At 34.5% G+C, this 16,683-nt stretch overlaps 1 protein-coding gene across 2 annotated transcripts in view; it reads left to right on the top strand.

Moving 5' to 3' along the window:
- KCNT2 (potassium sodium-activated channel subfamily T member 2) overlaps positions 1 to 16,683 on the top strand; it is a 386,489-nt gene that overhangs the window by 367,014 nt on the left and 2,792 nt on the right. For both annotated transcript variants that reach the window (XM_014586847.2, XM_006146032.3), the window contains one exon: positions 11,114 to 11,198. In XM_014586847.2, coding sequence (XP_014442333.1) covers positions 11,114 to 11,198 — 85 coding nt within the window. The remainder of the gene's footprint in view (positions 1 to 11,113; positions 11,199 to 16,683) is intronic.

Raw genomic sequence — 16,683 nt, 5'->3', positions numbered from 1 at the left:
AAATTCCACTTGGTCATAATGTATAATCTTTTGGATGTGTTGTTGAATTCAGTTTGCTAGTATTAGTTTAGGATTTTTGCATCTATGTTTATCAGGGAGATTGGTCTGTAGTTTGTTTCATTCTTTTCTGCTTTTAGTATTATGTTAAGGTGGTCTCCTGAAATGAATTTGAGGGGATTCCTTCTACTTGAATCTTTTGAAATAATTTGACAAAAATCAGTATCAAGTCTTTTTAAAAAGATTTGTGAAATTCAGTGGTAAAGTCATCCAGTCATGGGCCCTTCTTTGTTGGAAGACTTTTTATTATTGATTTAGTGCCATTTTTTGTTATTGGTTTGTCCAGACTTTCTGTTTCTTCCAGATTCAGTTTTAGCAGATTGTATGTGTCCAGGAATTTATCTATTTCCTCTAGATATTCCTGCTTGTTGGCATATAGTTTATCCAGAATAATCTCTTCTAATCTTTGGTATTTCTGTGGTATTACTTGTAATGTTTCTTTTTTTCATTTCTGATTTTACTTATTGGGTCTTCTCTCTTTTTTCTTAGTCTAAGTAATAGCTAATTGCTTTTCTTTATCACAGTTTGTCCTAAATTTGCCTACTAGGAGAGCCTCTTCAAATGGTCTCTGGAGGCCTTTCTTCTTAACAGCAGTTGTCTTTGATAAACTTCCCTTGCTGCATGCAGACCAAATCATCCCACCTGGAATAAGTTATTCCTTCAAGTACCTCTATTTTTTAATTGGAAAACAGTATTTTAAGGTCATGATCATAATTTAGCAGTCCTCAATTTTATTGGTTTGTCTTTGTTTCTAGGTCTTTTCAGTGGACAGAGCTAAAATATAGATAGATACATAGGCAGGTGGGCAGGTAGGTGAATAGACTGAAAGATGACAGGAAGATAGATATAGATAGATGATAGGCAGATGATAGGGAGGAAAAAATATCTGGGTTTGCAAAGATCTTTAAAATTAAAATTCAGGCTATATAGGGTGTATGTTTAATATTTCCTATATCTATACTTCTTTTAGCCTACAATGAGACTAGTGGTTGTCAACAATAGACATGTTAGAATTATAATTTTATATTATATTTCTTCACAGTATGCATAACACAGTCCCAGAATAATAGTTTCATGCTAATATTAACATTATAATTACTAAAAACATGTATTTTTCTTTTATTTATGCATTCTTGAGGCAATAGCCCAGCAAAAATATATAGTAAAATGACTCCTTTTTAAGGCTTAGGGTAGTTGTACTTGGTGTAGTTATACCACTAATTGGGTATAAAATTAGGTTCAGCTTTGTTTTCAATGTTTAAGGATTGCTTTCTTAAAGTGTAATATTTTATGGTAATATAAACTGACTAGCTCACAGTAATGTTGAATGTAGGGGAGGCTGAAAGAAATTTAACATCTATTCTGGTCTCCATCACAGAATCTTCTCCTTTCCTCTTGGGAAGAATAAAATTATAGTTTGTACATCCACTTAAAAAAATGAATTTTAAACTGTAGATGTTAAATGACCTGTTCATTTTTCCTCATGTTACTTCTTTCATTTAACAGTATTAGATTATCGAAATAGTTCTAATTTCTCTTCACAGCTGCAGATGCACCTGTAAATTTAACTAGTCCTTTATGTCCTTTGCAATTGCAAGTAGTCCTGCAGTGAACAGATTTATGTGCACATCTTTAAACATTTTTTCTAGGGCATCATTGGGATGGACTTCTAAAAGTGCGATTATCAGATTGATGATTAAATGTATATTTTCATTTTGCAGTTTATCAAACTTTCTTTCTTAGGTTTGTACCATTTTGTATTTCTGCCAGTATAACATAGAAAGTCTGTTTTTTCAAAATCTCGTCAATAGAATATGTTGTCAGACTTTGTTATGTTTTGCAAATATAAGGGACAAGGCATCAGTGGTATCTCAATGTACCTTTGAATTATGGTGAAGCAGAGCATTTTTTCCATATGATTAAGAGCTCTTTTCAGTGAACTATTTCTTTCTGTATCCAGGTTTTAAAGACTTGTATATAAGCTTATCTATTAGGATAGTTTTATATACATATTGGCTTGTCTGAAAAGTCACGACACATTTTTACATAGAAGAACATAGAAAAATACATAGTGACTTTTCTGACTACCTAATATATTAGCATATATAGATATAGATATAGATTTCAGGTATTTCTTTCATACTTAGTCCTTTTTCTTTACTTTTGTTATTTAATGTTATAAGGGTAATTTTTTAAATCATTTCTCTTATTGCTTATTGATTTTTGAGTAATAGCGAAGTTTTCCTTTTTCTCGATTTAAAGAGAAATTATCCAGTGTTTTCTTTTAGTACTTATTTGGTCTCACAATGTGTACTTAAATATCTGCTTGATTTGGAATTTATCCTGGTGCATAAAGGAACAGGAGGACAGATTTTAATCTTTTCCAGTTTATTTTTTCATATTTAGTTATGCAACATTGCTTATTAAAATACACCCTCTCCTTCAATGACTTCTATGTCCCTAATTTATACATGTAATTGTGTCTATTTCTAGCCTGTATTGTGTTACCATGGTCTTTCTGCCTATTCAGGCAAAAGCACCCACTGTTTTAATTATAGAGACTTTATATTGTAGTTTAATATTTAGTAGGGTGATAGGTTCCTGCATTCTTTTTCAGTATTTTCCTAGCTATTTTTGCATGTTTCTTCTTCCAAACTAATTTGTTCCAGATAAAAAGAAAGGATTTGTGTGTGCGTGTGTGCATGCTTTTGATTCCATTTCTTCTGAGTTGCTAATAGATTGATAACATTCTAAAATATATGTAATTGAAACCCCAGAAAGAGATAAGAGGATGGATCTTTGAAGAAATAATGGCCAAAATTTTTCCAAATTTGATAAAAAATCTACTTAAGAGCCAAGAAGCTCACTAAAATCCAAGCTGTGTGTGTGTCCACACACACATACACACACACACACACACACACACACACACGCACATCCAAGAGAGGACTTCAAGAAGTTCATGAAAAATGGACTTAAAATTCAAGTTTATTTTAATGTACGTCTTCCCTGACTTTTTCCAAGACTTCTTGTGTGTGCATAAATGTGTTTGGTATGTGTGCGTGCACATGCACATGTGTATAAAATGACAATTTGCAACTTATAGAATTGCTAAGATCAGGTGATAAAACAAAAAAACAAAAAGCTCAAAAGGATCCAGAGGAAAAGGCATTTTATGAACAAGGAACATGTATTTAAAGTGACAACAGACCTTTTGTTAGGAACTTTGCAAAAACAAAAACAACAACAACAAAAAAAAACAGTAAAAATCTGCTTTAAAGCTCTGAAAAAAATAGTCTACCTAGATCTCTATCACAATATAAATATCTTTCTAAAATGATAGAAAAGACAGTTTGGACAAATACTGAGGGGATTCCTCAATAGCAAATCTGTGGTATGAAAATATGATAAAAGAAAGTGAGGCATGTGGCATTTGAATCTAGACAAAAGAACTGTTAGGTATATGGGTAAATATAAAAAGATACATTTTTATTATGTGAAAAGGTAATTTATTGCTTAAAGCAAACTAATAACAAACATTTTAACTTTATAGCAGATATAAAAAGAATTATGACAATAATAACTCAAATAATGGGGGACCAGCAGTTAGCGTAATGTTTATATAGCTGGACTTTCATGTAGTTGACCACAGTTCGAGTCCTGGACCCAGTGGCTTAAACTCACGCTGGGCACATGTGCATGTGTGCCCAAGATCCCGAGAGGAGAATGGAGAAGGGATTGTGGCGTGGCCTTCCACCCCAGGTGGGGAGGTGATTTCTCATTTTCTGTCTCTGTCTCTCTGTCTTTCTGGCAAGCACACACACCCTATAGCAAAAATTTCTCCAAAAAATTAAAAAAAAAAAATTAACTCAAATAATGAAATAATGAGAAGAAGAAATGGATGTAAAATGTAGTAAGGTTATTACACTACACTTGAAGTGATACATTATTTAAGAGTAGGGAGTTATAGAGCCAGCAGGGGGGCATGATGGTTAAGGCTCTGGACCTACACATAGTTGACCAAGGTTTGAGTCCTGGACCTGGCAGCTTGAAATTCACCACAGGTCACATCTACATGTATGCCCAAAATCCAAGGAGGAGAAGAAGGGATTCTGGCATGGTTATCCCCCAGGGGATGATTTCTCACTTTCCCTGTCTGCCTCTTTCTCCAGTGAGCACACATGCCCTATGGCAAAAATCTATAAAGAAAAATAAAAGAAGACCCAGGTATATGTTTTATATGTTAGCTAAAAGAAATCCTCATAATTGAGAAAACAAAACAAAATACATTGAAATTAAAATCTAAACATTATATTATTTAAAAACAAATCCAAAGAACTCTGCTCAGCCAGGTGGGATCCAGTTTCGGTGTGTAATAGCTGTGCTATGGGACTGGCCTCAAGAGTCTCTCCAGAACAGCTTCCTACTGATACTTTTGTGCCATACAAAATGTCTCTCTGATTCAATATCATATAATAGGTATATATTGTGTTAGTATTGTGTTAGAGTAGCAGGGATGCCAGAGCAAAATACCCTATACTGGATGGCTTAGATTATAGTAGTCTGTTTTCTCGCAGTTCTGGAGAATGGAAGTCTAAAGTCAAGATGCCCAAAGGGTTGGTTTCTTCTGAGTTCTGTCCTCTTGGTTTACAGATGGTGCCTTCCTGCTGTGTCCTCATGTGGCCTTTGCCCTTATGTGCATGCATTCCTAGCAAGCACATACCAGTCCTATTAGATCAAGGTCCAAATCTACAGATCTCAATTAGCCTTAATTTCCCCTTAAGGCTTTCTCTCCAAATATGGTAACATCAGTGTTTAGGAATGGGTGGGGGTGGGTAGCGGTATTCAACCCATAACAAGAATGTTATTTAATGGTTACCTATATGAACGTAGGTAATATTTAGATTTCTTTCTTTTCAAGTTTTATTCTCCTCTTCAAAAGTTGACTTAAAATACTTCAAAATGGGGTCAGCCAGTGGCATGATAGCTAAGGCAGTTGGATTCTACATGGCTGACCCAGACTCAATGTTTGAAAAACACGTTGTGCACATGTGTATGCAGGCCCAAAATTCCAAGAGGAAAAGGGATTGTGATGTGACCATGTCTCCTAGGGGGCTGGGGGGATGCTTTCTCACTTTCTCTCTCTTTCTCTCTCTCTCTCTGTCGCTGATGAGCATGCACACCTTATAGCAAAAAAAATAAATAAAATGAAAACTTCAACATGAAAATGAAAAACAAAACAGGTTAAATTCACTGGTTTGGGATAGGTTTCAATTATTTTGTGGAATAGGACTCAGTTATTCCTTTTCTTTTCTAATATGATCCATCGACTCAAACAATTCTAAGCAGAATATTTGCTACCTGAATATTTTGATTGAATAATGGTATATCCCAGTTTCTTTGTAAATACTACTAGCAATCTTTAAATTTTATTTTATATCATTTATTTTAAAGTTTAGGGGATCAGGGAAAAACAAACAAAACATTTAAGAAATACAAAAATGAAAAGTTATATGTTGATGATAATGTATATAGTAATGTCTCTGACTTGGTAAACATGCACTGTATTCATGCTAGGAAAAACATTTACACTGTAAAGATGTACAGTGATTAAATATAAATAACTATGGAAAAAAGAAAAAGTTTAATATTCTAGTACCTTTTTGATTTTGCACAAGAATAGTAAGTAGCTGTAATGGTAGACAAAATGTTAAGATAAATTACCAGTTCTTAAAAAATACATTAAAATAATTATACCAAAGATTAAGCAAAAAAATTTAATGAAAATAAAATTATATTGTGCTTTTTCTTTTGCTGAGTTCTGAGGTTAGTTATCAGGAACACAGTGACTATATTCACAGCAGGCCTATAGGAAATATTTTTATTGCTTAGGAAAAGGAGTCCTGATTCTATAATTCATGAAGAAAAATTTAGTATTCGAATTTATTTTATTCAGTAAATATGGCATTATATTTTTGGTTTACAACCTTATTTAATTAACTTATGTTTTGGCCATAGTCAGTGGTAATTATTATGATAGAGTCTTAAAGACACAACAAACCTACAATATTTGCCTCTCCAGAATTAAGAAATAACAACAACCATAGAGAATGATCAATAGTAAAAAAATACCAGACTTAGAGTTGAAAACTATTGTTGAGAATGACTTTTGTGTATGACCACAATAGGATTTTATTTTTTTTTTATTTTATTTTTCAAAAGAATTATTTATTTCATTTTTGTTTATTCACTTATTATCCATTTTTTAAATTTAATCAGAGTGAGACATAGAGGGAGAGAGAGATAGGGCAAGTGTGAAAGCAAGCCATCAGATCTAGCACTTGAACTGTGGTTGGTCATGTGGGAGTGTCCAGCACCTTAACCACCATGCCACCTGCAGGTCCCCAATAATCTCCTAATTCTTAAAGTCACAGAGGAAGAGAGAGAGAGAGAGAGAGAGAACTGCAGGCCTTCCTAGAGCAGCATGGTGGACAGCAAGGAGGTCCAAACTTTATGCTGAGGCAGACATGGAAGAAGAGAGTATGGCTTTGAACTCAGTGACTTCTTTTAACCTAAATCAAAAGATAGGTCATTCCTTCTGCCTGAGTAAAAGTCAGTCTGTGATGTGACCATGTCTCCTAGGGGGCTGGGGGGATGCTTTCTCACTTTCTCTCTCTTTCTCTCTCTCTCTCTGTCGCTGATGAGCATGCACACCTTATAGCAAAAAAAATAAATAAAATGAAAACTTCAACATGAAAATGAAAAACAAAACAGGTTAAATTCACTGGTTTGGGATAGGTTTCAATTATTTTGTGGAATAGGACTCAGTTATTCCTTTTCTTTTCTAATATGATCCATCTACTCAAACAATTCTAAGCAGAATATTTGCTACCTGAATATTTTGATTGAATAATGGTATATCCCAGTTTCTTTGTAAATACTACTAGCAATCTTTAAATTTTATTTTATATCATTTATTTTAAAGTTTAGGGGATCAGGGAAAAACAAACAAAACATTTAAGAAATACAAAAATGAAAAGTTATATGTTGATGATAATGTATATAGTAATGTCTCTGACTTGGTAAACATGCACTGTATTCATGCTAGGAAAAACATTTACACTGTAAAGATGTACAGTGATTAAATATAAATAACTATGGAAAAAAGAAAAAGTTTAATATTCTAGTACCTTTTTGATTTTGCACAAGAATAGTAAGTAGCTGTAATGGTAGACAAAATGTTAAGATAAATTACCAGTTTTTAAAAAATACATTAAAATAATTATACCAAAGATTAAGCAAAAAAATTTAATGAAAATAAAATTATATTGTGCTTTTTCTTTTGCTGAGTTCTGAGGTTAGTTATCAGGAACACAGTGACTATATTCACAGCAGGCCTATAGGAAATATTTTTATTGCTTAGGAAAAGGAGTCCTGATTCTATAATTCATGAAGAAAAATTTAGTATTCGAATTTATTTTATTCAGTAAATATGGCATTATATTTTTGGTTTACAACCTTATTTAATTAACTTATGTTTTGGCCATAGTCAGTGGTAATTATTATGATAGAGTCTTAAAGACACAACAAACCTACAATATTTGCCTCTCCAGAATTAAGAAATAACAACAACCATAGAGAATGATCAATAGTAAAAAAATACCAGACTTAGAGTTGAAAACTATTGTTGAGAATGACTTTTGTGTATGACCACAATAGGATTTTATTTTTTTTTTATTTTATTTTTCAAAAGAATTATTTATTTCATTTTTGTTTATTCACTTATTATCCATTTTTTAAATTTGATCAGAGTGAGACATAGAGGGAGAGAGAGATAGGGCAAGTGTGAAAGCAAGCCATCAGATCTAGCACTTGAACTGTGGTTGGTCATGTGGGAGTGTCCAGCACCTTAACCACCATGCCACCTGCAGGTCCCCAATAATCTCCTAATTCTTAAAGTCACAGAGGAAGAGAGAGAGAGAGAGAGAGAACTGCAGGCCTTCCTAGAGCAGCATGGTGGACAGCAAGGAGGTCCAAACTTTATGCTGAGGCAGACATGGAAGAAGAGAGTATGGCTTTGAACTCAGTGACTTCTTTTAACCTAAATCAAAAGATAGGTCATTCCTTCTGCCTGAGTAAAAGTCAGTCAGGAGTAAGGAAAGAAACAAGGGGTGAGAGGCTCTTACTATGGTGTTAGCCATGTCTTAATTAAGTCACGTGGAATCATTGAATTGAGCACATAAGTAGAACATTTGCTTCAATTTCTATAGTCTATAGAAAAGTTAATGTCTTCTGTGTGATAAGTACAACACACTACTTAAGCAGAACAAAATATTGACACAAGAATTATATCTACTGTTGGAATTTCTCAGTTATCTAGACAATTTTTACATTTTTAAAAGGCAAACTAGGTCACCAATGGATTTTTGGCTTGATTCCAGAACCAAAAATGAGTACAACATCCTGTTAATAATCAAAGAGAAAGGTTGGGTATTGATATTGACTAAGAAGTTACCTGCTCAATTGTGTTTTCTGTATCACAGTTCAATAATGCTATTGTTTATATAAGAAACAGAGTTAGACACTGGTAGATGAGATGGAGGTTTTCTAATAGACCCTCTACAGTTTAGTCTTTTGATTCAGTTTCCACAGGGCACTATCAATTTCTGTTCCTTTGCATAACAGTTGTGAAAATTCATACCAGGGCAAAATCTTTCAAAGTGCATGCACGAATGAAAATTGCTGTTTATATAAAGAAATAATCCTATTAATCTTTTGCTAGTACATGTTTTGAGTTGGAATTGTACCTAATTTGAAGTAAACATCATTATATAGTCATTGAAATTTCAAGCTCTCATCAGTTGAGTTCCCCATCTATCCTAAGTATGATTGCCAAATTCACCAAATACACATAAAAGATTCCCAGTGGAATCTGAATTTCAGATAAACATCAAATAAGATTTGTGTCTTTTGGTAAAAATGATATCTTTTGATAAATATTAAATGTGAATGGTTGAGACTCCTTAGATGTTACCTTTTTTGATTCCCTATATAATTCCAAGCCACCTTTCCAGCCTTGTAGCCTGAGGATGTCTTCAGAGTGAATTAATAAATTTAATAGGGTGCAGGCAGCCACTTATTTTACATAGAAGTATTGCTTTAGAAGATAAACAAGTTATTCAACAATACACTACTCTTAAAACTTATGATTCAGTTCTATAAGTATGTCACATGTAATATTTGGGACAGTTTTTGTTAAAAACTAGTGTAAGTTATTTATCTGAAATTCAGAGCTTACTAGGCATTCTCTCTTTTGCTGGCAATCCTTACACTAAGCCATGACACAATTCTCTGTATCTACCCCACAGAAAAGTGGCCAATTCTATTTTGTTAACTTGAATATTAATTTGATGAGTTTAAGAGTATTAGAGTTTTACTGGCAAACTTATGGTGGGTTCAGTTATTCTGTCTTCTAAGATAAAGTTTTGGTGTATAGACTTTAAAGCTAGGGTACAACTTAAAAATAGCATCACTGAAAATAGTAAGTGCTTCATATTCAAGTGATGGGCTTCCAATCAGATGAACACAGTGGTCAACCTTTTATGAAAATAATATATATTATGGTAAAGCAAGCTGTTTTACAAGGGCCAGCTATGTGGCCTTAAAAGAACTTAATTTTATTTTAATGTGATTATTTGAGTATTGATATATTTCTTTTGGCATAAAATGTAGTCTTAGCATTTGGATCAAACTGTGAAAATCAGTGTTTCCATCGAGCCGCTCTCGACTCTAAGTGAAGTCACTAGAGGCATGGCTCTGCATGGCTCTGCATGGCTCTGCAGCAGAATTTTTCTGAACAGCCTCATAGATTCCAAACTTTACCCTTGGGAGGAATCATGTTTATTGAAGTACATGTCCACAAGGCTTTATCTCTTTTGATAAACATTAAATGTAAACAGTTTAGACTCCTTAGTTGTTACTTTTTTTGATTCCCTATATAACTCCTAAGTCACTTTTCCAACCTTGCAGCCTGAGAATGTCTTCAGAGTGAATTAATAATATCCGTAGGGTACAGGTAGCCATTTATTTTACAGAAATATTGTTTTAGAAGAAAAACAAATGATTCAATAATACGCTTCCCTTAAAACTTATGGCTCAATTCTATTCTATGGAATAAGAATCAATATAATTAATTGGTACATGGATTGGGTTGGGAGTGGTCCTGAAAGAAGAAAACCAGTTTGGAAGCAGGTGTGAGAGACACAGGAATCTGTAACAGCATCCAAATAATGGATTGTAAAGTTCTTTACTTTCTGGGAAGACATTAGGATGGGTCATAGCAAACTTATCATGTAATTAAGTCAGACATATGTAGCAACATTAGCCTTCCTTACACATTTCTATCATGTTTCTTTTTTAATATAATTTATTATTATTTTTTTATTATTATTATTATTATTATTATTATTTTAATTTGATACATGCACTCACCAGAAAGATACAGAGAAAGAGAGAGTGAGATAGCAAGCCACCAGGTCCAGGACTCGAACCACAGTTGGCCATGTGGGAGTTCAGCACCTTTAACCACCACACCACTTCCTAGCCCCTCCACCATGTTTCCTAAATGCAGTGTGGTTAGATAATTTTTGAAGAATTGGATATATGAATATAGCTTTCTAAGATGACTATCCATAACCACAATTACTTTTTGTAATTGATAAGACATAATAAACCAAGTAAACACCTTGTCCAGCCTTTTCTTTCATAAAAATATTTTCTCAGCATAGTACTTAAAGAGTAGATGATAACTGTAACAGTTCTAAAATGAATTAGATACTTTTTTTTATCGTCTAGTGAAACAAGAAAATGAGTACCTGTCCAATATTTTCAATGACAATAATTTGAAAAAGTCAAACCTACGTACACAATCCTGCTGTGGGTAAAACTATGGCCCATTCTCATTGACAGCTATATGGTTTGAACACAAGCTGGTCTAAATAATTCCTGTAATTTCCTGTAAGTAGAATAACAACCTTGGCATTTATTTACCTCCTAGATGAAATGAATGATCATCAAAGTACCCTCTCGTACATCCTGATTAACCCATCTCCCGACACCCGACTGGAGTTGAACGATGTTGTGTAAGTCTCGGATCTTGCATACAGCATGTATTTTTTTAAAACTGCTAATTTATTTTTATTTTTTTTCCATCATTGTAACTACTCATTATTCTTGTGATGTAAATGCTTTGAAAGTTTAAGCCTCATTCATTTTCAATAAAGAAGTGTATGTGATGTAATATTACAAAACAATTTTAAGATTATTTAAGTGAGAGGGCACAATGTGAAGAAGGAATGCCATGAATTCTGGAATCTATGAGCTAATGTATATTGTGGAGAAATAGGAGAAAGCATATGGAATAATAAGAAAATGACTCAGAGGAAAACCTGAAATAGTTTGTCCTATCTATCAATAGTTATAAATACCTTAAAGTTCCTACAAGTGAAAGAAATCAAAACATTTATTAGGAGAAGCCGATGGGAGCAGGTTGGTTCACTGAAAAATGTACCATGCATGTACAGTAATGCTAGCTCTGTCCTAAAGATCCAGTATAGAGATGACTGCAACATTTCCGTGACTTCGAAGTGCTTCCATTTTCATTACATTTTCAAAACTGTAACTTAAGCAGGAAAAATTTAATATCATTATATAATGTGACTTTGTCACTGATACATTAATAGTCAGTCGATTGACTTAATGCTTTTCTAAATCCAAATAAGAAGACAGTTTTGTGAGTTGACATGATTACAAAAATGGACTCTGAGAGGAAGATATGATTTATTTTGGTGAAGAATAGAGTCATTCCAGAACAGGAAAAACAGTTTAAGAAAATGCAGTACATAAGAATTACTTAAAATATTTCAGTTGACAGTTGGACTAGTATTTGGATTTTTCGTATTCCAAAGTTAAGGAGTTAAAGATGGCATTAGAGGGACCAGCAGTTGGCGTAATGGCTATGTCGCCCGGACCCGGTGGCTTAAACTCACACTAGGCACATGTGCATGCATGCCCAAGATCCCGAGAGGAGAATGGAGGAGAAGGGATTGTGGTGTGGACATCCCCCCGGGGGGTGATTTCTCACTTTCTGTCTCTCTGTTTCTCTCTGTCTTTCTGGCGAGCTCACATGCCCAGTAGCAAAAACCTTTCAAGAAAAAAAGAGAGATGATATTAGAAACAAAAGTTAGACCTGACTCTGGAAATACCTTAAATGATAAAATAATTTAAACTAACTTATAGGTGATGAGCAGCATTAAACATATATGAGAAAGAAAGTAGCAAGAATTTAGAAAAGGTGTGTTAGCAGTTGTTAGTGCAACCCTAGGACAGAAAATCCCAACGATAGTCTGCTATGGAGGTGGATAGTCCTGTCCCAGGCTTGATCAAGAGATCCTAGCCTGGTAGCTAACTCCAGATTGTGTTTATAACAAAAAACAAATTCCAGAGATCCAGAAGTCTTTGCAGGTCATAGGTCCACAGGATATATTTGTATCTGTAATAAAAAAATGACTAGAAAGGTCAGAGACTAGTAAGAGTGAGAACTTTTTGTGATGCAGAGCTTATAGTGAGTTCTTGTACATGGTTCTGAACTAAAGCTAGTAAAAATACAAAGAATTAGAACTACTTTTGTGTGTTTCTAGTTTAATGGGAGATTTTTGGCTGGGATGGAAAGGTTACAAATATTTTTAAAGGAGTTTTGTAGGGGGGTCAGCAGATGGCATAATGATTACGTTGCCGGACTTCCACATGGCCAACCACTGTCTGAGTCCTGGGCTCAGAAGCTTGAAACTCATGCTGGGTGTGTGTACATGCATGCCCAAAATTCTGAGAGGAGAATGGACGAGAAGGGTTTGCTGCATGGCTATCTCCTCTGGGGATAGGGGTGATTTCTTGCTTTCTTTCTCTCCAGCAAGTATGTGCACCCTGTAGCAAAAATCTTTTCTTAAAAAAAATTTTTTTTTAAGTTTTGTAGGAAGCAATATAATTGATTGGTATATGGATTAGATTGAGAGTGGATCTGAAAAGAGGAAACCAGTTAGGAAGCCTGTGTGAAAGAGACAAAAATCTGTCATAGCATCCAAATGACGGACTGTGAAGACCACCTCCCATTTAAGTGTATATATGAAGGCAAACAGTGAGACATGGTCATTGAATTGAAAATTGAAAATGAAGCTGCGTAACATAGCTTTTACGTTTCATATCTGTAGATTGAAGTATAATGCTAGCAAGTGTAATAATACTTTGTCATCTGATGACATGGGTTGGAATATTGGAACTTTGGGGGATCAGAAGGCACTGTGAAAAATTATCTCCAGTGGTGATGTTGATCGAGAATTTTAAGGTAAAGAAAAACATTTATGATGCATCTGACTTTCAACAGCCCATCCTGGAGCCATCACTTATTATATTACTATACTAAAACAAAGCTACTTTAAACCCACATACACTAGAAATTTCTATGAATTCTACCATCTACCCCTATTAATACCAACCTTAAGTCCTTTTTAAAATAATTGTAATTGGGTTAAATATATAGGATTCATTTAATTGTTCAAACCTCATTATAAATTGCAAGATTTTGAAACTAATACAATTATTCCCCATGAATATTTTTGTCTCTTTGTCTGTGAGAGAGAGAGACAGAGAGCAGCAGAGAGAGGTAATTTTGATGGAGTCTGGCTATGTCATGGTCCTCCTGATTAGCTGGGATTACAGCGTGTGCAACAGCACTGGGTGCTCAAGTTGGCCCTAAAACCAAACCCATGCATGCCCCCCATGTGGTCTTCAGTCTTCCCAGGGGAGGCATGATCTGTGCACCCCCATAGCTGGGCTAATCCATGATTCTTTTTACCACGATGTTTAAAAGAGACTGGGACTAATAGGTGGCATGGTGGCACGGTGGCTGAGGTTCTGGTCTTCATGGCTGATCATGGTTCAAACATAGCAGCTTAAGAATCATGCCAGGTACATGTGTATGTACATGTGCCCTAAATCTCATGGCGCCACAGAGAAGAAGGGATTGTGGCATGGCTATCCTCTGGGGGAAGGGGGGATTTCTCACTTTCTCTCTGTCTCTGTCTCTCTCTGGCAAGTGCCTGTGCCCTATGACAAAAATCTTAAGAAAAAAATACATTGTAAACTTTCGCATCTATGAACATGTTTTTCCATCCATGATAAATATTTATAATTTGAAATAATTGCTAGACCTTCAAAACTTCTAAGTAAAATATGTGTGTTACAGAGTTTATAGGTAAAACACGTATTTTAAGAGATTTTTCTGCCTTTTGGATACTCTTTTCTTAGTTTTAAGCTAAAATATTGGCTTGACTGCTTCAAACAAAACCCTTTTGCTCACATCGTTGCAGTGATGTGCATTTGTGGCATTGAAATAATTAAATGTGAGTAGAACTAGAACAATGATAAATTACCATGAAATGAAAGTCTACCATGACAAGTAGTATATAAAAACACAGCTTAAGAAATGTGCTTTACTGCACTCACAGTTTGAGCAGTGATAATAATAGGAAAAAGAACTTCTGCCACTACATCAATGAATTTAGGGGATAATGGATTATACTCATACCTTTTAGATTTTTCTGAAACTTCACTTTTGAAAGTTCATTTTCAATGAAGGGGCAACATTAATTTAATCCAAAGACAATAAATCACTAGATGATATTGTGTTAAAAAGCGTAATGTGCACTATTCATTTTCTTCATTGATCTACAATGCTATTGACTAGTTATAAAGCACTGTGCATAGAAAACGAAGTCCAGGAAATAGATCCAAGTCCACCAACTGCAATTTTTATTTGATTGAAGAAAACAGACTTCAGTGTTTTTAATTGCTTTCTTTCTCACTTTCATTAAAGGCTATATGTTATGATTATTTTTCCACTTAACTTACGAAGGAACTGCAATCTTCATTAGAATTCTCATTGTTAAATTAATTTCTCCATTTATTTTTTGTATCGCTTCTTAAAATTATAGTAGTATGAATGACGACTTTTATTTGCACCCGGAACAAGACTTTTCGTGGACTGCTGCAATGTGTATATTTACTTTCCTTCTTTCTAAACCCTTAGTGGCATCCTGCTGTCTTTGGAACAGAAATTGATTTAAAATTAAGAGGCTGCCCCAGTAGTATAGTGGTTAAGTTCTGTGCACAGGGAGCTGTAGCCCATATGGCAGAACCAAGTTCAAAATCAACCACTGTGGCTTGAAAACTATGGCAGGCATATGTATGTGTGTGCCTGAAATCCTGACAGGATGGAAAAATGGAGGAAAAAAGATTGCAGTGTGACCAGGCCTTATTAGGGGGTGGTTTTCTCTCTCTCTCTCTCTCACTCTCTCTCTCTCTGTTTCTTCATCTCCTCCTTTTCTCCTCCTCGTCTCCTTTTTTTTTCTCTTCTACCTCCTCCTCTTCTTCAGTGAGCACATGTATCATCTGGCAAAAATAATGTAATAATGTAAAAGGAATTGAAGCAACTTATCCTGAAACGTGAGCTCCTTCTTTAACTGTTTCTACCTTTCTTTCTGACTTTGCCTACCACTATTTCCTAGTCTAACGTGTCTTCTAAAGGCAAATGCACATTCTAAACCAGGAACTTCCATAGCCTGTGCCCCCACTGTCCACGCCTGGGATTGCCTTTCTAGCTTCTCTCCTCTCAAGCCAGAAGAGAGAAGTTCAGGAAAACTTTTCCTAATTCTCAAGTACACCCGTGCATTCCTAATTCTCTTGCTTGTTTGTTTTTTGTTTGTTTGTTTGTTTTTCCTTTGTGTATGTTTGAAATTTTCTTTCCTCTGTATATGTGCTTCATAAATCGTATTCTAATCTTCTGCAGCGGTCAGGTTTTGTGACACTTTCGTATTTTCAGGTGATGGTGCCGTGTCCTACAAGTGTTCGAGAAGCGAGCGCTGAGGATACGCATCACTTGACAGTCTAAAGTAAAACGTCTATCCTAAAACCAGTTTGACCATTAATAAAATGTTTGAGTTTGGCAGTAAGCATCGTTCTGTGTTTCAGTAGTATGAATTAAAGATTGTTTTTATATCTTAGTCATTTATGATGCCATACCCTGAATTTTAGATAAGTAATTTTCCAGGTAATTAAAATATTTCTATGCATAATATTCACCAAACATTTATTAAATCATTAATTTTATAGAATTATAAGATACTTAAATTGAAAAATTTAAAGAAATTTTAAGTTTATGAGTGATAAAAATAAGACAAAGAAGAGTTAAATAAGAGAGGAATCATGGCTATGATGTAGGCCTCCTTGATAGAAAAATGGCGGAAGTGAGAGATAATAAAGAAAGAAAATACTCAACTAAATCAGAGACCTTTGATAAGATGAGGTATCGAAATGGATCCTAATTGAAAAATAATGATGCTTCATCCATCATCATAATCTTCCCGGGTTTGAAAATAATAATATAAACCCTCAAAAATTGCATAGGTCAGCTAATTGAGGCCTGTGGCAGGGTTACACATGAAGACAGAGTTAGATAACCTGAATACTGGACAAATAGCATAGACAAAATCTTTAGTGGCATTTCCTACTGCA

The sequence above is a fragment of the Tupaia chinensis genome, unplaced genomic scaffold, assembly GCF_000334495.1.
Source record: "Tupaia chinensis unplaced genomic scaffold, TupChi_1.0 Scaffold000161_4, whole genome shotgun sequence".
Classification (NCBI taxonomy): Eukaryota; Metazoa; Chordata; class Mammalia; order Scandentia; family Tupaiidae; genus Tupaia; species Tupaia belangeri.
The sequence above is the reverse complement of the archived record's forward strand: the minus strand, read 5'-3'. Positions and strand labels throughout refer to the sequence as shown.